Source organism: Equus asinus, chromosome 25 (assembly GCF_041296235.1).
Source record: "Equus asinus isolate D_3611 breed Donkey chromosome 25, EquAss-T2T_v2, whole genome shotgun sequence".
NCBI lineage: Eukaryota > Metazoa > Chordata > Mammalia > Perissodactyla > Equidae > Equus > Equus asinus.
This window is the reverse complement of record NC_091814.1, coordinates 48423185-48447083: the sequence shown is the minus strand read 5'-3', so window position 1 is coordinate 48447083 and position 23899 is coordinate 48423185. Positions and strand designations below refer to the sequence as shown.

Here is a 23899-nt window from a genome sequence, read left to right as displayed (position 1 = left end):
TTAGTGATGTTGAACATCGTTTCATGTGCCTATTGGCCATCTGTATATCTTCTCTGGAAAAATGTCTGTTCATATCTTCTGCTCATTTTTTGATCAGGTTGTTTGTTTGTTTGTTGTTGAGTTGTATGAGTCCCTTATATATTTTGGAAATTAGCTTCTTATTGGATATATGATTTGCAAATATCTTCTCCCAGTTGGTGTGTTGTCTTTTCATTTGTTGATGGTTTCCTTTGCTGTGCAGAAGCTTTATAGTCTGACGTAGTACCATTTGTTTAATTTTTCTTTTGTTTCTCTTGCCTGAGTGGACAAGGTCTTCAAAAAGATACTGCTAAGACTGATGTCAAAAAGCGTACTGCCTATGTTTGCTTCTAGGAGTTTTATGGTTTCAGGCTTACATTCAGGTCTTTAATATATTTTGAGTTAATTTTTATGTATGGTATAAGACAATGGTCTACTTTCATTCTTTTGCATGTGGCTGTCCAGGTTTCCTACCACCGTTTATTGAAGAGATTTTCCTTTCTCCATTGTATGTTCTTGGCTCCTTTGTCAAAGATTAGCTGTCCACAGATATGTGGTTTTATTTCTGGGCTCTCAATTCTGTTCCATTGATCACTGTGTCTGGTTTGTGCTACTACAGTGCTGTTTTGATTACATTTGTTTTGTAGTAAATTTTAATTCAGGGAGTGTGATACCTCCAATTTTGTTCTTTTTTCTCAGAGATGCTTCGGGTATTTTGGGTCTTTTGTTGTCCCATATAAATTTTTGGATTCTTTGTTCTATTTCTGTGAAGAACATCATTGAGATTCTGATTTGGATTGCACTAAATCTGTAGATTGCTATAGGTAATATGGACATTTTAACTATGTTTATTCTTCCAATCCATGAGCACAGAATATCTTTCAATTTCCTTATGTCTCCTTTGATTTCTTTCAATAATGTCTTATAATTTTCAGTGTATAAGTCTTTCATTCGTTGGTTAAACTTATAGGTATTTTACTCTTTTTGTTGTGATTATAAATGTGATTGTAGTCTTGATTTCTCTTTCTGCTACTTCGTTATTAGCATAGAGAAATGCCACTGATTTTTGTATGTTGATTTTGTACCCTGCAACTTTGCTGTAGTTGTTGACTGTTTATAACACTTTTTTGGTGGATTCTTTAGGGTTTTCTATATAGACTAATGTCATCCACAAATAGTGAGAGGTTCATTTCTGCCCTTCCAATTCAGATTCCTTTATTTGTTTTTCTTACCTAATTACTCTAGCTAAAACTTCCAGTACTATGTTGAATAAGAGTGGAGAGAGTGGGCATCCTTGTCTTGTTCCTGTTCTCAGAGGAAGGGCTTTCAGTTTTTTACCATTACGTATGATGCTGGCTGTGGGTTTGTCATATATGGGCTTTATTATTTTGTAGTACTTTCCTTCTATACCCATTTTATTGAGAATTTTTATCATAAATGGATATTGGATCTTATCAAATGCTTTCTCTGCATCTCTTGAGATGATCATGTGATTTTTATTCTTCATTTTGTTAATGTGGTGTATCACATTGATTGATTTATGGATGTTAAACCATCCCTGCATCCCTGGAATAAATCCAACTTGATTGTGGTGTATGACCTTTTAAATTCATTGTTGTATCCAATTTGCTACTTTTTGTTGAGGACTTTTGCATCTATGTTCATCAGCAATGTTGGTCTGTAATTTTCCCTTTTTCTGTCCTTCCCTGGTTTGCTGTCAGGGTAATGTTGGCCTTGAAAAATGAGTTAGGAAGTATCTCATCCTCTTCAATTTTTTGGAAGAGTTTGAGAAGGATAGGTATTAAATCTTCTTTGAATTTTTGGAAGAATTCACCAGAGAAGCCATGGACTTTTGTCTTTTGGAAGGTTTTTGATTACTGTTTCAATCTCTTTACCTGTGATTGGTCTATTCAGATTCTCTATTTCTTCTTGATTCAGTTTTGGGAGATTGTAGGATTCTAGGAATTTATCCATTTCTTCTAGGTTGTCCAACTTTGGTGTATAGCTTTTCATAGCATTTTCTTATAATCCTTAGTATTTCTGACATGTCCATTGTAATTTCTCCTCTTTCGTTTCTAATGTTATTTATTTGAGCCTTCTCTCTTTTTTTCTTAATAAGTCTGGCTAAGTGTTTGTCAATTTTATCTTCTCAAAGACCCAGTTCTTAGTATCACTGATCCTTTCTATTGTTCTTTTAGTCCCTATTTTGTTTATTTCTGGTCTGATTTTTATTATTTCCTTCCTTCTACTGACCTTGGTCTTTGTTTGCCCTTCTTTTTCTAGTTCTTTTAGGTATAGTGCAAGGTTGTTTATTTGAGATTTTCCTTGTTTCTTGAAGTGGGCCTACATTACTATAAAATTCCCTCTTAGTACCACTTTTGCTGCATCCCATAAGTTTCAGTATGTTACATTTTTATTTCATTTGTGTCCGGGTATTTTTTTTATTTCTCCTTTGATTTCTTCATTGATCTAATAGTTGTTCAGTAGCATGTTCTTTAGTCTCCACATATTTGGGACTTTCCCAGCTTTTTTCTCATAGTTGATTTCTAGTTTCATAGCAATGTGGTCGGAAAAGATGCTTTCTATGATTTCACTCTTTTTAAATTTATTGAAGCTCACTTTGTTTCCCAACATATGGTCTATCTTTGAGAATATTCCACGTGCACTTGAGAAGAATATGTATTCTGCTGTTTCTGGAGGGAATGTTCTCTATATCTCTATTAAGTCCATCTGGTCTAGAGTTTCATTTAAGCCCACTGTTTCCTTGTTGACTTTCTGTCTGGATGATCTATCCATTGAAGTAAGTGGGGTGTTGAGGTCCCCTGCTATTATTGCGTTGCTGTCAATTTCTCCTTTTACGTCTGTTAATAGTTGCTTTATATACTTTGGTGCTACTATGTTAGGTGCACATATATTAATATGTGTTATGTCTTCTTGGGGCAGTGTACCTCTTACCATTATACAATGCCCATTTTTGTCTCTTCTTATCTTTTATGTCTTAAAGTCTGTTTTGTCTGATATAAGCGTAGCTACACCCACTTTCTTTTGGTTGCCATTTACTTGGAGTATCATCTTCCATCCTTTCACTCTGAGACTATATTTTTCTTTAGAGCTGAAATGTGTTTCCTGGAGGCAGCATATTCTTGGGTCTTGTTTTTTAATCCATCCAGCCATTCTGTGTCTTTTTATTGGTTAATTCAATCCATTTACATTTAGAGTGATTATTGATATATGAAGGCTTAATACTGCCATTTTATCTTTTGTTTTCTGGTTGTTCTATATTTCTGCTATTTCTTTCTCCTTATATTTCTGACTGCCATTTCAGTTTGGTGGTTTTCTGTGATTTTTCCTCAGTTTTCTCTATTTATGATTTGTGACTCTGCTCTGATTTTTCGTTTTGTGGTTACCATGAGGTTTGTATAAAAGATCTCATAGATGAGATAGTCCTTTTTCTGATAGCCTCTTATCTCCATTAGCCTACATAGGTTCTGTCCTTTTCCTCTTCCCCTTCTATGTTTTTGTTGTCACAAATTATTGTTTTTTGTTTTGTGAGTTTGTGACCAAATTTGTGTGGTTATAGCTATTTTTGATGCCTTCTTTCCCTTTATTCTTTATGTTATACTTAAATGTTTACTAACCTATTCTGACATAGAGCTGCAATTTTCTGATTCTGTCATGTCTATCTCCTTGCTCAAAGCTTTGTAAACTTTTGCTCTTTCACTTCAGGTAGGAGGGCTCCTTTCAGCATTTCTTTAAGGCAGATCTAGTGGCTATGAACTCTGTCAGCTTTCATTTGTCTGGGAAAGCTTTTATTTCTCTATCATACCTGAAGGTTAATTTTGCTGATAGAGTATTCTCAGCTGACAATTTTTGTCTTTCAGTATTTTGAATATAATGTTACACTCTCTCCTAGCATGTAGAGCTTCTGCTGAGAAATCTGCTGAAAGCCTGATGGTGGTTCCTTCCTTTGTAGGTTATTTTCTTCTCTCTGGCTGCCCTTAACATTCTTTCTTTGTCATTGAGGGTTTTTTTTTCTGGTAAGGAAGATTAGCCCTAATCTAACATCTGTTGTGAATACTCTTTTTTTTTTTTTTTTTGCTTGAGGAAGATTAACCCTGAGCCAACATCTGTGCCAATACTCCTCTACTTTTTATATGTAGGATACCTCCACAGCATGGCTGATGAACAGAGTAGGTCCACACCCAGGTTCTGAACCTGCAAACCTGGGCTGCCAAAGCAGAGCACATGGAACTTTAGCCACTCAGCTATGGGGTCAGCCCCAGTCATTGACTTTTGATAATTTTAATATTATATCCCTTGGAGAAGGTCTTTTTGCATTGATATAATTAGAAGTTCTGTTAGCTTCATGTACTTGCATACCCAGTTCCTTCCCCAGCCAAGTTCTTAGCTATTATTTCTTTGAATAAGCTCTCTGCTCTTTTCTGCCTCTCTTATTCTTCTGGGATACCTATTATCCCTATGTTACTTTTCCTAGTAGAGCCAGATATTTCTCACAGAATTTCTTCATGTTTTTAAAATCTTAATTCTCTCTCCTCCTCCATCTCAATCATTTCTAGATTTCTATCTTTGAGCTCACTAATTCTCTCTTCCATAAGGTCTGTTCTATTTTTTTAATACTTTCTACTTTATTTTTCATCTCATTAATTGTGTTCTTCACCTCCAGAATTTCTGTCTAGTTTTTTTTAGAGCCTCAGTCTCTTTGGTGAAGTACTCCTTCTGTTCATTAATTTTGTTCCTGAGTCCATTGAACTGTCTTTCTGAGTTTTCTTGTAACTCATTGAGTTTCTTTATGAGAGCTATTTTGAAATCTCTGTCAGCTAGATTGTAATCTTCTGTGACTTCAATTTGGTTTCTAGAGAGTTGTCATTCTCTTTCTGTTCTGCCATGTTACTTCAGTTTTTCATCGTACTTGATGAATTGATCCTCTGCTGGTGCTTTGTGGTAGTAACCACCTTTCTTATTTGGGTACAGCTTTGGTTACTTTGGTTCTGAGCTGCTTCTGGTTGTATTTGAGACCCTCCACTGCCTGTGCTAGAGGTGTTGTCAGTGCCCTCCTTGTGCTGCTTGTGCCTCTGAGGTTGCTGGTGCCTTGTTGCTTTTGATGTTGCTGCAGTCTCAGGTGTTGCCACCAGAGCCACCAGGCTGCGAGCACTTCTGCTGCTTCTGGGGTCACCTGGGTCTTGTGTCACCCACTTGCTCTCCATGGGCTCTCTGTGGGCTCAGGTGCTGCTGCCCTGTGCATCACCTGCTTTGCTGCTCCTGGGTTACCTAGGGATGCTGGCAGCACTGCTGCCCAGGGTGCTGGGTTCATGAGTGTTGCTGTCACTGCTGGGGCCATAGGGTCTTGTATCCAGCCCCCACTGCTGGTAGAGCTGGTGTCAAAGGTGCCACTACTAGGGGCTGGGTCTCAGGTTCTGCTGTGGTTCCTGAGACCTCAGGTCATAGGTGCCACCTGCCACTTCTGGAAGGAGCAGGGGCTAAGCCACAAGTGTTGTTGCTGGTCTTGCAGTTTCTGATCACTGGTGTGCACCAGTGTGATTTTTGAGACCTCAGGTCAGGAGACCCTGCTCCTGCCAATGAAATCTTCATTTTGGTTGCTGTCCCCACTGCTAGAGAGACCAGTGCCACTCCCAGGGGAGGAGGAGGAGACTGAGTTACCAGCACTGCTATGTGGCCTGAAGTCTCAGGATATATATGCCACCCGCCACTGCTGGGTGGGGCAGGGGCTACAGCCTCTGTTCTCTCGTGCTGGCGTGCATGCTGGTGATCTGCTCTGAAACCTCAGATCAGGGCACCCTGCCACCATGGGGGAAATTCACATTTTGGATGCTGTTCCCACTGCTGGAAAGAACAGAGATTGTTTGTTTTCCTATTGTTGAGTTTTAAGAGTTTTTTGTATATTTTGGATAACAGTCCTTCACCAGATGTGTCTTCTGCAAATATTTTCTCCCAGTCTGTGGATTGTCTTCTCATTCTCTTGAGACATGATAATTTTTTAATCCAGTCTCTGAATTCAGTCAATATTGTTGAACTTCAAGTCTGTCACTTCCCCTATTCCTGACTCCTATTAAGGTCTCAAATAATTATTAAACAGGATATAAGTATGGGATTTTAAATTGTGCCAGTCCAGGAACAGTCTTGAACTACTACTTTTTGGAGAGAAGGTTCATAGTAGAGGCTCAGTTAACTCAATAAAGATTTTGAAAAGGCAGGAGATTTATATTAAAGTAAGTAAATAGACTAGACTATAATAAGCACCAGGCTGCACGTTTGTTAACTCATTCTAACTAATGCTGTGCTTGGTTCTTGAGGATCTACCTATATAACAATTGCTGAATCTACTTTATTTTTTTAAAGGGATGACTATAGATAGCCTGGGAAAATTAGCTGTGACAGGAGGACTGACGACCTGCAAGAAGTCAGGATAAGAGAGCGCTTAAAATTCTGAAATCTCACTTTAGAAAATCAGACATAACCTTCCTTTCTGTCTTTGTCTCAAAAAATATGAAATGCATTTTGTAAAAAATACAATAAATAAAGGTTCATTCACATTTTAATCATGTAACTTACCTCATCAATGAGACTTGATTCAAAATACTGATAGGCAATACTGAGAGCAAGCTTTAGCCATATTTTATATTCCAGGGATGGCCAGAAGACATCAAAGCCTTCATATAAATCCTCCAGGGAGATAAAGCAGGCCTGAAAGGACAAGGTGTCAAGCAGCAAGCTTGATTTAGAACTAAATTACAAGACCATCAGAAAACAAGATGCATCTAGATTTTATCTTCATCTAAACTCTTAGAAAAACTAACTGTCAACTCTACTATAATTATGATACTCTGCCACTTAAAAGCACTGTACTGTGGAGAGTTTGTTTGCTATGTATAATATAATACAATTTACAGTCCAATTAAAGCTATAGACTTAATAGGAAAGGAAAATTCATAACAGTCAACAGTTATGATAAAAGATATGGCTCATGAGCCCAAGATTTAGAAAGTAAGCCACACAAACATCTATTTTTATTGCCACGGTAGGTAAAAATGGGCTCATTTACAGTGTTTATTTCCAGAGGCAAACTGTTGCCTTGAATAAGAAAGACTATTCTTTCAAGATTCAAGATAAATGAACTTCAATGAATTCAATTCAGCCTCGTGAATAAATTCATACTGTCTATCCTCTTCCAGAAGTGAAATAATATGAAACTGATGAAGCAACATTTCCTCTTTTCCTCACACCCCCTAAGACTCTGGACCCTGCCCTATTGCCTCTAATAGTCTCAAAAGCTTGAGAATTCTTTGTAAGCAGTCATTTTGGCTCATTTATATTTGAAACCCCACAGCTAGTGGACTATCAGGCCATTTATTTGTTGAATAGATAAATTCTTATCTAGCAAGTAAAAAATGGAAGAAAGAGAGTTTAAAAACAAACAAGCATTCTTTAAAAATGCTGCTCAATAATAGCGGCCATTTATTGAGCACCTACACATGCCCAGAGAACCTGCCAAGAGTTATTTTCCTAATCTTCATAAAATGTTAGATGGTCTCTCTTTTAATAAACAAGGGCACAAAGACTCAAAGAGTTTAAAATATCTTATTCCAGATCCCATAAACAGGATGTGAGACACTAAATCTGCCTCTCACCGTTAGTCTATACTGCTTCACAACAGCTGGTTGGGTGACTAAATAAGATATCAGAACCTGAAGGAAGAAAAGATGCTGACATTCCTTATTTACTTGAGGAGGAATTAACTAATAACCCACAATACAGACAGAACCAGTTTCTTACCTGTAAAATTGTTTCACAGATGGCAGTACATTCACTTTCACGCTTGAGCAGACAGCTCAACTCTCCAATTACGTCGCCACTGGTACAGTATTCTGTAAACATGGTTTTGGACTCTCTATCAGGCCTTAGGGCACTGTCTATTCCAAAGGTAGGAGGTGAACTATGCAACTGCCAAGGGAAAAAAAATGTGCAAAGGGAAACACAAAATTAAAAACCCCTGGCCAAACCATAGGAGCTCCCACTGTTTCTTGCAATTATTACAATGGAAGGAAGAGATTCTTTATGAATCCTCTCAGTTGTGAAGGAGGAATAGGACTTCACAAAACTCACAGTTTCTTTCACATTTCAACTCTCGAAGGCAAGAATTCTCTCCAATCTTTAGCTTTACAGACGACCTCTATTTATACCTTCCTTGTATAAAAATCCCACCGAAAGTAGTAATTGCAGTCTGCAACCAATGCAATCACCCACTTGATTCTCTATTAGATATTCTTACCATAATGGGCTGGTGCCTCAGGTGGAAAACATCTTTTGATTGGGTGGATGCGTAAATCAGATATCATGAATCAATATGGCTCCAAACCAAGCCATGATTTCAGTAAAAGCCTTGTCTCCCTTTAAAATGCTTAAGAATAATTACCATGAGACATCAACAGAAGAAGTTTTTAGGATGAGCACAGGATGCTCAAGTTACTTCAGGAAAAGCACTGGTAGGCACAGGTGGGGCAAGAAGAAAGGTATCAGATTTCAGGAAGAAGCTGCAGGAATCAACCCAAAGGATTACAGAATTTTCCGGAAAGTTTAGCTGTAAACATCAAAGAGGAAGACCTTTGTTCAGGACACAGGATACAGGGAACAAAAGGGTCACTGAAGAAATTGCTGTGAAAACTGCATCCCCTGCTGCTGATTACCATCCAGGCTTTTAGAGGCATTCATGCTTCCAAAGGACTTGAAATTCTTTTCATTTAATTTTTAATGCAGCTCAAAGGCCATTTGAGCAATGAAGAATGTCTCTGCTTTTTACAAACCCAGAAAAAATGATAACATCTATGGGAGGGCCAGACCCAGTAGCCTAGTGATTAAGTTCAGTGTGCTCTGCTTTGGTGGCCAGGGTTCAGTTCTTGGGCACAGACCTAACCACTCTGTTAGCAGCTACAGTGTGCTGGCAGCCCACATACTCAAAAATAAAGGAAGATTGGCACGGATGTTAGCTCAGGGCGAATCTTCCTCAGCAAATAAATAAATAATTTTAAAAATATAACATCTGTGGTAGGCAGAATTCTAAAGGAGTCCCTCCAAGATTCCCGTCCCTTTGTTATTCAGTCAAACACTATTCTAGGTACTACTGTGAAAGGATTTAGCAGATGGAATTAAGGTTACAAGTCAGCTGACCTTGAGATGATAGTGGATTATCCTGGTGAGCCCAATGTAATCACGTGAGCCCTTACAAGTAGAGAAGGAAGTGGAGTCAGTCAGAGATCCACCATCGTAAAAGGGGTTGAACGTGCCTTGGCTCTGAGATGTGAGTGCCTGCATGCAAGGACTGAAGAGTAGCTCTAGGAACTAGAGGTGGGTCTCAGCTGATGGCCTGCAAAGCAGCAGAGACGCCTGTCCTAAACCTGTAAGGAACACTTCTACCAACCACCTCAATGAGCCTGGAAGCAGACTACGCCACCAGACTTTCCAGAAGGGAATGCAGTCCTACAAACCCCATGATTTTGGCCTTGTGGGACTAAAGCAAAGAAACCAGCTGAGCCCACAGGACCTCTGAATTACAGAACTGTGAGATCATAAATCTAAGCCGCTAAATTTGTGGTGATTTGTTATGGCATTTATAGAACACTAGTATGATGTCTTCAGTCCAGATATCATTGGACTTATGTTTTAAGAAGCCTTAGCTAGTTCAGTCACTGTGGGAAAATTCTCCAAAGAACATGTTATGTTGCAGCTTTTAAATGCTTGATTTGACTATTTAATAAATACTAGTAGCAGTGTAGGTTTGCTATGATCCTAATGGGAACACAGCACACGGGAACAGCTAAGCACATGGATTCTGATGGAGGCAGCAGAGGATAATGGCTAAGGACGTGGATACTGGAGGCAGACTCCATGGGCTCAGAGCCCTCCTTGGCCTCTTACTATGTCCCCTTGGGGGGCAAGTAAATTAATCTCTCTGTGCAACTGTTTCCTCATGTGAAAATTGGGTTGTTATAAGGATTAAATGTCATAATGTATTGCTATTCTTGACTACTCTTTTAAAAATTACAGCTAACTTCTTCACTTCTCTATCACCTCTAATATACTATATATTTAACTATTTATTTTGTTCATTGTCTCATCTCCTTCTATGCCTCTATTAGGAAATAAACTCTAAGGCCTGGCCCTGTGGCCAAGTGGTTAAGTTCACACATTCCTCTTCGGCGGCCTGAGGTTCACTGGTTCAGACCCTGAGCGTGGACCTATGCACTGCTCATCAAGCCATGCTGTGGCAGCATCCCACATAGAAGAACTAGAATGACCTACAGCTAGGATATACAACTATGTACTGCGGATTTGGAGAGAAAAAGAAAGAAAGAGGAAAATTGGCAACAGATGTTAGCTCAGGGCCAATCTTCTTCACCAAAAAAGAGAAAATAAACTTTAAGAAAGGAGGGATTTTTGTCTGTTTTGGAAATTCCATGCCTAGATTGAACAGTGCCTGTTGCATGTTAGTAATGAAGTGAATATTTGTTGAATGAATGAGTGCATGAATGAATGAAAAAATGAAAAGTGCCAGGCACTTAATAAGTGCTACATGTATGTTAGTATTCTAGTATATATATTACAATAGTTTATTTCCATGATCAATTTTGGTATTTTTAAGGTCTAAAATACCCATTCCAAAATTAGAAAGCCAAATATATTATTTGCACTATAATAAGGGTTTGTCACTCATAACTGTCATCTAGGATCTAGGAATTATTTAGGCCATAAGCTGGGGCTCACCCAGGTAGTCACCACTAGTATTCAGATTCTAAAGGATTCTTGTCCCCCTCACTCTACTGACATCTTTCCTTTCTCTCTCTCTGGTCACCAAAAGCCTCCTATTGGTCAGATTAAAAGTTGCATTTTGGTCCTCATCCTATTTGATCTCTGTGAGGATCTGACATTGCTGTTCATTCACTCACTCAGACTCTCATTTCCTTTAGGTGAGTAACTCAACCACCCTAAGTATTGGGTTCCTTATCTGGACATCATGGAAAAGACTGCTTTCTCCCTGGAGTATTGTGAAGAATGAGTAATGACTGCGAAGAAACGTATTTTGTAAAATGGGAAGCACCTTTCAGATGTTGGAAAGTGTCAGTACCTCAGCTGTAGTGTTTACTGTGAGTAGAAATGGTTTCATTTGGAAAAGAGATTATGTTAAAAATTTGAAACTGAGTTCCTAAGTTTCTCCTTATGTTATAATCACGTATTTCAAAATACATTTTCAGTGAAGAGTAAATTTGCTAGTTGTTAGTGCCTTTGAGCAGATTCCGACTCCTAGCGATGCTGCGTACAGCAGAGCAGAACCTGGTCTTTTTGCACTGTCCTCTCACGTTCCAGCGCTCTATCAGACAATGCTTCACTGCTATGCAGAGGGTTTTCATGCCCAGTTTTTTGGGGAGTGGGTGGCAAAGTCTTTCTGGAAGACTTCCTGTCTTTAGTCTGGAAGCTCCGCTGAAATCTGTCCACCATGGGTGACGCTTCTGGTATGTGAAATACTGGTGGCACAGTTTTCAGCATCACAGCAACACACAGCCACCACAGTATGACAACCAACAGACATTTGGAGTGGTTCCCTGACCGGGAAATGAACCCGAGCAGGTGTGGTAAGAGTGCCAGATCTTAACCACTAGAACACCAGGGCTGGCCATGAATATATATAACAGCATTATATATTATATATAATACAGCATTCATCATAATTTATAATTAAATATTTGTGAGATTATATGATTACTGATACATTTTCCTGCTACACTGTAGGAGAAAGTACACGCATTTGGGGGCCAGAATTGAAACTGATAAATAGTCCCTTACAATTGCCATTCCTGAAATAATTAAGTAGATTCCTTGCGGCATTTCACCTTCTTTACAAATGACATCTCCATAGTCAAAATAGGCAAGTTTTGCTCTTTCCTGAAGGAAACAAAAAGAAAGTCAACACGAAAACGTCATAGTCTACTTTTCTAAGCAGAAGTAAGGTTTTAAAACTAAACTGATTTTCAAGTAACATAAAAACACAAACTGTATTCTTTGGTTTGTCAATGAATCATAACATGCTGACATACCTCAACTTTTAGAAAGAAAGGTCAAGCAAGCAAACTGTAGACTTTGGGATTAGGATCCAGCACAGCAACTGATAGAGACACCCAATAAATGCCGGGTTGGGTGGACGTTTACAGTAAAGCGTGTTAATTCTGACAAAAGAGACAGAGACACGATGCTCTGGAAAAATCCAGAAAGGCCACAGGACCATGTCTTGGGTGTCCAGGGAAGACTTTACAGAGAAAGGAGCAGCTGAGCTTAGACCTGAAGGAAGAGTATCAGAGAGCCAGGATACGATGAGCTGGAGACCATTCGGGGCAGAGGACTGAGAACATGCAAAGATCAGGAAACAAAGAGAACATCTTCAGTTGGGGTAAGCAGAAGATTCAACATGTCTCGGGCAGGAGGGTGGAGACCAGGGCTGAGTTATCCCTTAGGCTTCAATGGGCGCAGCCCCACCGGTTCACAATACTTTTAAGGGACTCACAGCAATATTTTAGTTTCTTTTAAAACCAGGAGGGAATAACAGAATGTTTAGGTGGAGGAAAATGTTTGAATATTAATAGTTAGTATTAATATATTCATCTTTATCCTAACACAGTCCTAAAGTATAATTTTTTGTACTATTTTATGGAGGAAGAGGGCCATGAAGGCAGAAATGCCTAGGGCCCGTGAAAGTGATAGTAGAGGCCCGGTGGCGGCAGGTGCGGAAAGGTGAGCCAGGTCGAGGTCTGGAAGGGTCTCGTAGGCACATTAAAGAGTTTGGGCTTTTCCCAAAACCAGGGGGAAGCCACTGAAGGATTTGTAACAGGAGAATTATGGTGACAGATTAGCGTTTTACAAAGCATTCATAGTGGCTATCTCTAAGTGAGCGGTAGGAGAGTGAATCGTTTTCACTTCTCACTTTGTGTACTTCTCAATTATGCGACAGCGTTGAAATAAGCACGGATGACTTCACAATTTCTTTTCAAAGCTCACCTAAAGCCAGTTACCCAGCATAGGTATTATTCAAACCTTGTTTTTCTACCATTGTCTTCTGGCTTATCTTTATAGACTATTACATTTCTAAGTAACCACACCAGTTGGAGGATGAAAGAAGGGAGGTGTAGTGAAAATTAACTACAGCTGTGATGGAGACCAAGACTGAAATTATAGTCTACAATAAGGGGTGTTTGTTTTGTTTACTAAGTGGATTTTAGTTATTCACACAATCCCTGGACTGGCTCTAATGTGAATAATGCCTCTGTGCTCCCAGGTCATCACAATTTTTACCCTGGTAAAATCTGATTTAAATGGCTATCAAGTACCAACATATTAAGGGCCACTTGAAGATGTCCGTAAGGGGATGTCTGTAAGTGCGTAGAGAAAGTCCAACAGCTTTGCAGAGGCACGGCAAATTAAGGAAGGGAAGAAGGTTGGTGCCCTGGTTATAGATTCACCTCAGGGAGCGGTGAATCATTAATTTATGGAGTTGTCTTCTTCTAATTATTTTTCCCATTCCTTCCTCATTCCCTGTTGGACGGTTGGTTAATTTTACTTCTGAAAACTATTACCTATAAAGAACTAAATTCTAATTTTACCTTAAAATTGGATTTTTAAAAAACTGAACACCATGTAAATTATAATAAACACCTTTTAGATGTCTTCTTCTCGGTCCAAGCCCACCTCCCACCCCCATTTATTGGAGATCTATTTTCCAAACTACCCCAACAGCCCCTGCCCATCAGGTTTCCTCCTCCTTCTCACAGTCACACTTGTACCCCAGAAGCTGGCCATCTGATTCAAGCTAAGCCAGTTGGAGTTCTCTCTCAGGAATTTTAACTGAGGGACAAAGAGCTTGGGAGTTGAGAACTGAGTCATCACAGCCAAGTGCTGGAAGAAGGGCCATAAATTCCTACCACTAATGTCCCACAGCTGGCCTGACTCTCACCCTGCTCAAGATTAGTCAACTGTTTCTTAGTTTCTATATACCACCACAATATCTTTCCAGTAAACTTTCCTTTTGTTTAAACTAGTTCAGGTAGGTTTTTGTTACTTTCAACCAAAAGAGTCTGAATTTGCGGCCGGTCCCGTGGCTAAGTGGTTAATTTGCGCGCTCTGCTGTGGTGGCCCAGGGTTTCACCGGGTGGAATCCTGGGCGCCAACATGGCACTGCTCATCAAGCCATGCTGAGGCAGCATCCCATATGCCACAACTAGAAGGACCCACAACTAAAAATACACAAGTATGTACCAGGGGGCTTTGGGAGAAAAAGGAAAAATAAAAAATAAAATCTTTTAAAAAAAAGGTCAATTTAACTAAATTTGAAATCAATTTCAAATGAAAAATTCAAAAGTTTCTGGCACAAAGAAAATATGAGTATGGCATAAGAGAATCAGGTATTCAAGGCTCAGCAGAATCCCACTATGATTACTGTCTTTCTAGAAAACAAGGAAAACATCTCATTATGGACAAGCAGATGCCTTATATATCTTCACACCTAGATCACAAGGTATAGTACAACCAAATTTGTGGTAAAGCAAGTACCATTTTTTGTCACAGAGTGTTCCTGACTCCAAAAGTCTAACAGAGGTTTTAACAGGTTGATTAAAAAGTTATAAACCTTATAATTCATACAATAGGCATTTAAAATCAAAGCCACAAACTAGTGGTCTGGGGATCACATCCAGTTCACGGATGTGTTTTGTTTGGCCTGCACAATATTTTTTAATTGGTTGTCAAATTTTAAAAATTTGGAAATTTCACATAAAAATTCAGACTTATGGTTTCTCTTTTTTAAAAAATCTGACCTCTACGTTATTAAATCTAATAGTCAATTTTCAGTCTTCATCTTATTTGATCTCTCAGCCTTATTTGACACAGTCGGTCACTTTTTCCTTCTTGAAATACTTTCTTCACTTGGCTTCCGGGACACCACTCTTTTAGTTTTCCTCCTACCTGATGGATTACCCCTCAATTCTTTTTATTCCCTGGTTTTATTGCAATATAATTAATGTACAGCACTATATAAGTTCAAGGCGTAGAGCATAATGACTCAACATGAATATTTTGTGAAATGATTGACACAGTAAGTTTAGTTAACATCCATTACCTCATACAGTAACAGAAAGAATTATTTTTTTCCTTGTGATGAGAAATTTTAGGATCTACTGTCTTAACTTTTAAATATACCCTACAGCAGTGTTTACTACGGTCATCATGTTGTGCATTACATCCCCAGGACTTATTTATCTTATGACTCGTGTGTTTATATCTTTTGACCACCTTCATCCAATTCTCTCAGTCTCTACCCCTTACTTCTGGTAACCACAAATCTCATCTCTTTTTCTATCCCCAGTTCTTTTTGGTAATTCTTCCTCATCTCTCCATCCCTAAATGTTGTATAACCCAGGACTCAATTCTTGGATATCCATAATAATTCCTTAAGTTTTCTTATCAAGTCTCAAGACCTTAAATATTATCTCTATACTAACAACTCCAAAATGTCTATCTCTAGTTTGGCCTCCCACCTGAATTCCAGTCATATATCCAACTACCTACTCAACATCTCCACTTGGATGTCTAATAGCTTCCCCAAATTTATCTTCATCACAATCAAACTCTTGCCCCCGCATAATCTCCTCTTCCCCATCTAAGTAAATGGTAACTCCATTCTATTTTCAGATTAAAATCCTGGAAGTCATCCTCTCTGTCTCTAACCCTCCCTCCATCAGCATCTATCAGCTGTATCTTCAGAATACATCAAGGGTCTCACCACTCCTCACCACTTGGACTAGTCCAAGCCACCATCGTCTCGTGCTTCCATTATTGTAATTGCCTCCTAACTGGTCTCCCTGGCTTGCCCTTGACCCCTTATAGCCTGTTCTCAGCACAGCAGCAGGGTGGTCATTTTAAAATATAAGTTAGATCATGTCACTTCTCTGTTCAAAACCTTCCAGTCGGTGTCCATTTAATTCAGAGTAAAGATCAAAGTCCTTACAATGGCCTACAAAGTTCTACAATCTCAGGCTCTGTAACTGCTCTGACTGCATCTCTTCCCTCCATCATTGTTCCTGCCACAGGGGCCTTTGTGATGTTCCTTGAACACACCAAGCACACTCCACCTCAGGGCATTGCACTTGCCTGGAGTGCTCTTCTCCCAGATGTCTATATGGCTTGTTCACTCACTTCTTTCAGATCTCTCTTCAAAAGTCATCTTATTAGAGCAGCCTTCCCTGACCACCCCATATAAAATAGCTGCCCAACCACATTCCCTTTTCTCATCTTTTCTCCACAGCTTTTATCACCACCTGACAGCCTATATATGTGCTGGTATGTTTATTGTCCATCTCCATCCATATAATGTAAAGTCCACGAAAGCAGGGACTTCATTAATTTTGTTGACTACCATATCTCCAAACCTAGAAAATTCTCTGGTGCATAGAGGATATTCAGTAAACATTTTTTGAAAGAATCCAAATTCCTATAGCAACACTTAGCTGACTTTAGACAGAGCATGAACTCAGAGTGTACCACAGTCCTCACTCTTCCTTGTTATACTGTACCTGGTTAGTTTTACTTTTATATTATTGGGCTGGCCTGTATAGTAATTTAAATTTGAGACTCTTGCTCTAAAAAAAGTGTTTTCCAGAAAGTGCATCTGGAAGTCCAGAACTCTACAACATAAAATAAGATGAGATTGGTAATAATAAAGTAACATAGCTAGCTCATCCTAAACAGATAAGCCATTGTAAAAAACTGTCTTTTCCCCTTAGGCTCAAAATTAAATCTACTCTTCTGGGTTTTTCTGGGCCTCCATTTTGACTTACCCTTCATTGGCCATTATAAGATTCTTGCTTTGGATAGGCTTTTTTGTTAATCTTGCATTAGGGAGTGGAAAAAATGGAAAATAATTATCATCAAAACTGAGCCAGAATAGAAAACTGAAACTTTACCTTGAAGAACTCAATGAGAACATCCTTATTTTCTAGCCAAAGGATATTATGAAGATATTTTTCAGGAGTAGGGGGTGGGATTGCCATTGGAAAGTTATTGAGTGCCTTTATTTTTGCAAGAAGCACCTAAAAACAAACAATCAAAATAATGGTGATCAGATCCTGTAACAGAAAAAGGACATTAGGTAAAGCTAAAGAAATCTAGATAAACTACTGTTATGCAGATTTAACCTTGATTTTGACTCACAGCTTCTCTCACCCTATTTAAATTATCCTCTAAAGGTTTTTGTCCCTATTCTCCCCTTATTACTATTTTCACTGATATATTAACTCATATTGAATTTAGCATCTTTATAATCCAGTTAACATCATATTCTACCATTCTTAATCTCAAATTATCTAAACTTCACAGTTGATTACTGTACGATTTAATGCCATGTTCTTTCACCTTTTTTTATGTGTATGATTTTTTTCATGTGTATGATTAGAAGGATTGCTAAATCCTTCTAATTTTGAAGGATACAGTTCCAGTTTTGTAGCCTCTGAGAAGCCTTCTCTGGCTTCCCCCACCAGGTAAGAGATAATCCATTTCTCTGCCTTATTCCCATGGCATCTCCTACAGATTTCCCTTATGGAACTCATTACACTGCAATACTATTATTTTTACTTATCTTTCTCACCCTCCATTGATGTAACTTTTGTTGATTGGATGAATAAATGACTAAATAAAAGAATGAGGAAGAGCCCATGGACCATGGGGTCAGTGTTGTATCATTAAGTATCCCAATTTTCTCAAGAGTCTGTGGCACATACCCAACATATATTTACTTAATTAAGTTGAATAGATTTACCTAGCTCCATATGACCTGGGATTGATAATGTGAGGAAACAGAATTGGCCACCCCAAAATGTGTCTCTTTGGCTTGATTATTTGTAAAGACAAAAGACTCTGAAAGAAACTTTGACTTTCCTTCTAACTGCCTAAAAGAATTTAAGATAGAAGGCCCATTCCAGGAAGAAGCTAATGCCACAAGATAACTATAGGATAATGTAAAATAGGTATAATGGACAGAAAAGCACCAGCAAGCCCATTTTTATCAAAGTTCTGTCTCTCAGGTCACATTGTCTATAGATGGCCCAGAAAACACTTGTTTAACAAACATTTGCATTTCCATCTCCATGTAAATTATCTTCCTCCCCTTGGAAGTCACAAACCACTACCCCCAACATCCTCCTTTGTCTTTAGCTGAAGATGGTATTTAAGGTGGCAGCTTCAGCCATTCTAGTGAGTTACTCAGTTTTCCTGGGTTTCTCCCATGTATACATGTTATTAAACTTTGTTTTACTTTCTCCTGTTATTCTAGCTCATGTCAATTTAATTTTTAGACCAGCCAGAAGGACGTAGAGGGTAGAGAAATTGCCTTCCTTCCCTACAATTATTATATCTCTCTGGCTGACAATTAGGCATTCAATAAGTAACTGTTAAATGACTGATTTATCCATTACCTTTCTAAACAAACCTATAGGAAAAAACAAGTCTCTCTCCTCAAAAGGGCTATTATTTATTTATTTTAATTAATGGATATCAAGCATTCAATTGAATCTTAGATAGCCTTCAAAGTCTAGATGGTGGATGCCATAGAGTGGTAGGATTAAACATTAAGCATTCTTTTCCTCTGTCTTATGTTCCTAATTCTTTGCAAATATATTTATAATTTTTCAAAAGTCCATTTACCAGCTAATGGATTAGGGTGACTTACCTGCTCCTGTCCTCTCAGAACTGGCCCCTCTCTGACCCCCAACCACACACACACAGACACACACACACACACATAAGTTAGTCACCTCCCTACCATGTCAACATTATGTGACTCCCACCTTCCTTGCCACAGCTGGTGGGCCTGGGCAGTACATATTCCACCAGTGGATAGAGAAGCAGAAAAATCTAGTGAGTTTGTAGAGGGAGCCAAAAGAAGATCCCACAGAGGGCAACCCTGATAGGAAATGGAGAATCTGAAAAGCTTTCTAGGTCCTGTTCAAGTTCCTTCCTGAGGCCTGACCACATGGTCTGGTACTGTGGGTTCTATAAGGCACTGTGTCCCTATAATAAATCCCCCAACCCCATTGCTTTGCCAAACCTAGCTCAAGTTAGTTTCTTTCACTTGTAACCAACTAGTTTTGACATGGAATGCACCAGGTAGCATTGGCATTAGTTGTCATTGGCATTAACAAACACTGTAGGTGATTACAGAGTTAACAACTGAAGTTAATCACTCTTTTTCCAATCCTGCTCATTGATTACATTCAGCTAAAGAAACAATGCAGGCTTGGGTGTTGGTCTCATGCAATCAAGAAATATGGAAAGTTTCTTTATTACCTTATTCATCTCTACGCCCTCATGCTTATCAATAATGCCTCTTGACCAAAGGAAGGTGAGGTTTTTCAAAGCTTTAGCAATCACGTTCCGGATTGCCTGCCTAGTCTTCAAAGCAATGACGACATCACGACCCTCGTGCTCTATGAGTCCTGGAGCAAATAGAACTATCAGTAAGCAAACGATGCAATAACCACAATAATAACTAATATTTGTACAATAGTTTATAATTTCCAAAGTATTTATGCAATATCCTTTCATTCTTGTTTCATACAGAACTTGTGAAGGCACTAAAACCAGAGTTATTTTCATCTCCATTTTATGGACGAGAAAATTGAAAACTGGCTTCCCCCACCAGCTAGGAGAAAACCAGTCCCTTTGCCTTATCCCCATGGCATCTCCTACATATCTTTCTTACGGAACTCATTACATTGTAGTATTATTATTTTTGCTTATTTGTCTCATCCTACATATTATGTCATTTTTGTTGGGTGGATGAATAAATGACTTAATGAAAGAGCCCCTAGGCTTTGACTGGTGGGTCTTGCTGAGATCAAATCACATATTTTTTCCTCTTTAATTAACATTAGAAGTCATGGGCTGGACTGGGAGTCAAGGCTAAAACTGCATCTGTTTCATCTTTGTAACTCTAACATTGAGCACAAGGCCTGACATCTGGATGGTACTCAATCATTTTTTTAACTGAAATAAGCTGACCAGTAAAATAAAGGCTAGGATGACCAAGAGCATAGGTTTTAGTGTCAGATACATCTGGGCTTGAGACCTGGCTCACCACTTACTACAATATGACCTCAGGCAGGTTAATCTTTCTAAGCCTCAGTTTCATCATCCATGAAATGAAGATGACGATAGTTTTGCCTCATAGAGGATTGAATGAGATAATGCATATAAAGCTGTTAACACACTTCCTGACATAATTAGCATTCAATAATCAGTTGCAATAACCATTTGGAAACAGGCACTCCCTTTTACAGGACTGAATCAAGAAAACTTTGTAATATCCCATACTAATCTGAAACATAATATAAGACAGCAGTTCCTTGGCCCCTAATCTTTAAAAGCACAGAAATAAAAATCTGCCCATATGTAAATGGCAACAATGGGCCCTGGATTTTCTGAGAAGTGCCAAAATATTACAACCTCTTATCTCCAAACTTACAACTTCATTCATCAGACCATGTTCTTTCAATTTTGATTTGGAAGGTAGGATCCTCATAAATCCATATGGCCTCTTACAGCATGGTTATAAATACAAAATGGCTTTACTTTATTTCTTGTATAATAACTCCTATTTATTAAGGGCCTACCATAGGCCAAGCTCTCTACCGGATACTTCTGCACACAATGAGAGCCTGGCCCACAGCCCCCTTATGAAGAAAGAAGACCCAAGGAGCTTTGTATAAAATCCTAGGGCTCCTGCTGTGTGCTTCAACTCAAGCAGAGTGACTGCAGGCACTCAAGAAATGACGTCCCTTGCAGACCCACATTCCTGAGTATCCTTGCAAACAAAGCAAACAAAACAAAAACAAAAACACCCTTTGTCAAAGGTAATCTTCACATGTCTTTTTCTTACAACCTCAAGGCAGCTGACCTTACCACCTTAACACACTTTCCACACTCCTCATTCTTTCCTCTATGCTCCTGTAGCAAATAACAAGACTTCTCTCACTTTCTGCAATTATCTATGGATTTGCACATACCCTCCACCAGGCTCTGCACTTTTTGCATATGTGGGGACCTGGAATTGGCCACCCCAAGATATGTCTCTTTGGCATCAGGATTATTTGAGGTTGATTGCTTTTGATAAACTGGGACAGGGAAGGAGGCTCTGAGGAATGCAACTTGCCCTTTGTTAGGACACGTTTACATTTGTAAGGTAAATCTCTATCTGTAAAAGATGCCTCCCTCTCTGTACCAGGAAGAAGAAAGGAGATGACCTTCTCTCCAAAAACTCTTAATCAATACCAAAGGCAAGGACTTAAATCTGCATTTTATTGTGCTAGTCTGGTAACCTCCTGTAACTGACTTCCCTCCCCCTCCCAGCTTTGGCATTTCTTTAAGGATTAAGCATCTTTCTTTAGGCTGGGAACCGATTGCAGCGCTCATCTGTGACCCCCCCCCCCCAGCCCGAGGCAACACACCTGCCACCCTGTGGCGCTCACTGAGACAGCAGACCTATCTGCCATTTCCATCAAGAGCTGTGCTGACAGAGCAGCCTCATGACTGTTGTAAAAGGGACATGTCAATCACATGTGAAGCACCCCGTTTGGGGGCTATATAACCACTCTGTGCACCCCACTTCTTCGGTGCCCTTTCTTCCTTCGGGAAGAAAGGCCCCGGGCCATGGTTCCTCATAAAGCTTTGTTTAATTTTCTCTTGCTATTCTGTCTCATGTGAATTTAATTCGTTCTCCAGCCAGACGAACCCCCATTTGGGGAGAGGAAATGTCCTCCTCCCCTACACATACCCGGCCCATTCCATGTGCTCAATAAATGCTTGTTGAATGAATAAGTGAATGAATGATTGAATGAAAGCATGAACTTGTCTTCCTTCGGTTAAACTATGGAATAATAAGGCATGATTTCAAGAAATCAGAAACTCCAACTACCTACCTAGTTCTTTGACAGCATCTCGTTGATTAGTTTCCAAAATTTCATATAATTTCTGTAAGAAGTTAAGAAAAACATTAATTTCTGATTATGCCAAGTGCATTTCTGGCTGTAAAATCTGAGAAAAAGAAGTATGGTAGAAGAAATCTCACTTAGTTTATGATTTGGGGGATATAGCTGTCTCAATTCTTCCCTCTGTATTGATTCTGCTGCCTTCCCCATGCTCATACTCAAATTACCATAAATGTTGTGCACTCAGCAGCTTGCATAACTACTGTGTCTAATTTTCTCAGAAAAGACTGGTGTGTACTCCACTGTGCACCAAGGAGAGTTCTTACAGATGGAGCCCAATTAGGGAGTAGCCAACTTAGCAGCTTTTGGGGGAGCCAGTCTATCGGGAGCACAAAAACAAGTGGAATCATGAGAAAATATGATGTCAATTAGTTCATGCTGCCTAGAGATAACTCCTGACAGAACTGAAGAAACAGCTCCACACCAGGGCTAACCAATCTCTGGTCAACCACGTAATAGGCATTTGTCAAATACTCACCGTGCCCAAACACTGCTCCTCAGGGAGCTTACTCTCTAGCTTGCAGTCTCTCTGCAGCTTTCACTTGACCACATCAACAGCCCTGGCACCAAACAACTGACAGTGTCCTAGGATTGTCATGTGCAGATGACTGAAATTCTGCACCCAAATAACGTGTGGCATAGTGCTCTCTACAGGAAACAATTGGTTTGTTATCTAAAGTTTAAGCAGTTTTTGTTGTTGTTTTGGGTTTAGAAAAATCACATGTAATAAATCTCTCATTTTGAATAAAAGAATGAGGTATACGATTTTTATTAAATTGTTTCTTTTCACTTGATAACACTGAATCAATATTGGGAAGGTGCCAAATTATTAGCCTGCTCACAGCACCCACGTACCGTGGTCCAGCCCTGCTTGCATAGGTGCACAGACGGCAGTTAGGCCCCCTTCATACCCAACTGGACCTACAGCAACTCTGTAAAACTGCTGTAGAGTGACCTGCACAAGACAGTTTGGGGACCAACTCCTGCCAAAGAGAAGATAATTGTGACAGCCTGGACATATACGTGACTTCTCTAAAGGTTAGCTGCCACTGGCCAGTTTCTTAAACCATGTCACTTTCAGAATAGACACCAGTTTGATATCTAAACACATCTCAAAAAGCCATTTAAATCTTTACTGAAGGCTCCCTTTAAAATGCCAAAGGAGAATTTGTTTCATCTCTTACACTTGGAGGCAACTGTCCTTAACTCTCAACGTCTTCTCCCAAATTCCTCAAAACACACGCTGACCTCCTCCCAATGGCTCTTGTGTTTCTTCTCTCCTCTTCCTGTTTCTGAAATCCTTTCTCCTATGAATAGCTCTATGTTCTTTCTAACAGAGATCAATCCAGACTTTCAGTGGTTCTTTTAATTTTCTTCTCCAATATTCAAAGTAAACCAACAGGACAGAATTCTGTTGCACATTAATATTTGATCCAATAATCAATACTTCTCTGATAGATCTAGATATTTCTCTATCTCTATCTGTGTGAAGGATGTCAGATGCCTTCCTAAGATTCAGGTATGCTCTCCCTATAGTGGTCCTTGATTATAAAAGAAAATCTTAAGTGCTAAGGATATTTCTGAAGATATTTAACAGTATATCTTTTTATCTATTTTAGAAATTAAAAATAAAAACATTAAGGTAGGTATCATTGCAGCCTCTTTCCCTCTCCTGAATTTGATAAGGGCAGAGCCCCCCTTTCTGGCCTGAGGGAACTAACAGTCTTCACAGAAAATTAGCACAACAACCAAAAGACGTAACCCCGCAA

The 23899-nt window shown here is 39.1% G+C and overlaps 1 protein-coding gene across 1 annotated transcript in view; it reads right to left on the bottom strand.

The window, feature by feature from the left end:
- Positions 1-23899, bottom strand: part of SLC9C2 (solute carrier family 9 member C2 (putative)) — a 78529-nt gene that overhangs the window by 5258 nt on the left and 49372 nt on the right. Inside the window, exons 18-23 of the mRNA XM_070497961.1 lie at positions 22062-22113; positions 19432-19580; positions 17055-17180; positions 11893-11991; positions 7831-7998; positions 6610-6741 (exon numbers count right to left, since the gene is read on the bottom strand). Of these exons, the coding sequence (XP_070354062.1) occupies positions 6610-6741; positions 7831-7998; positions 11893-11991; positions 17055-17180; positions 19432-19580; positions 22062-22113 (726 nt within the window). The remainder of the gene's footprint in view (positions 1-6609; positions 6742-7830; positions 7999-11892; positions 11992-17054; positions 17181-19431; positions 19581-22061; positions 22114-23899) is intronic.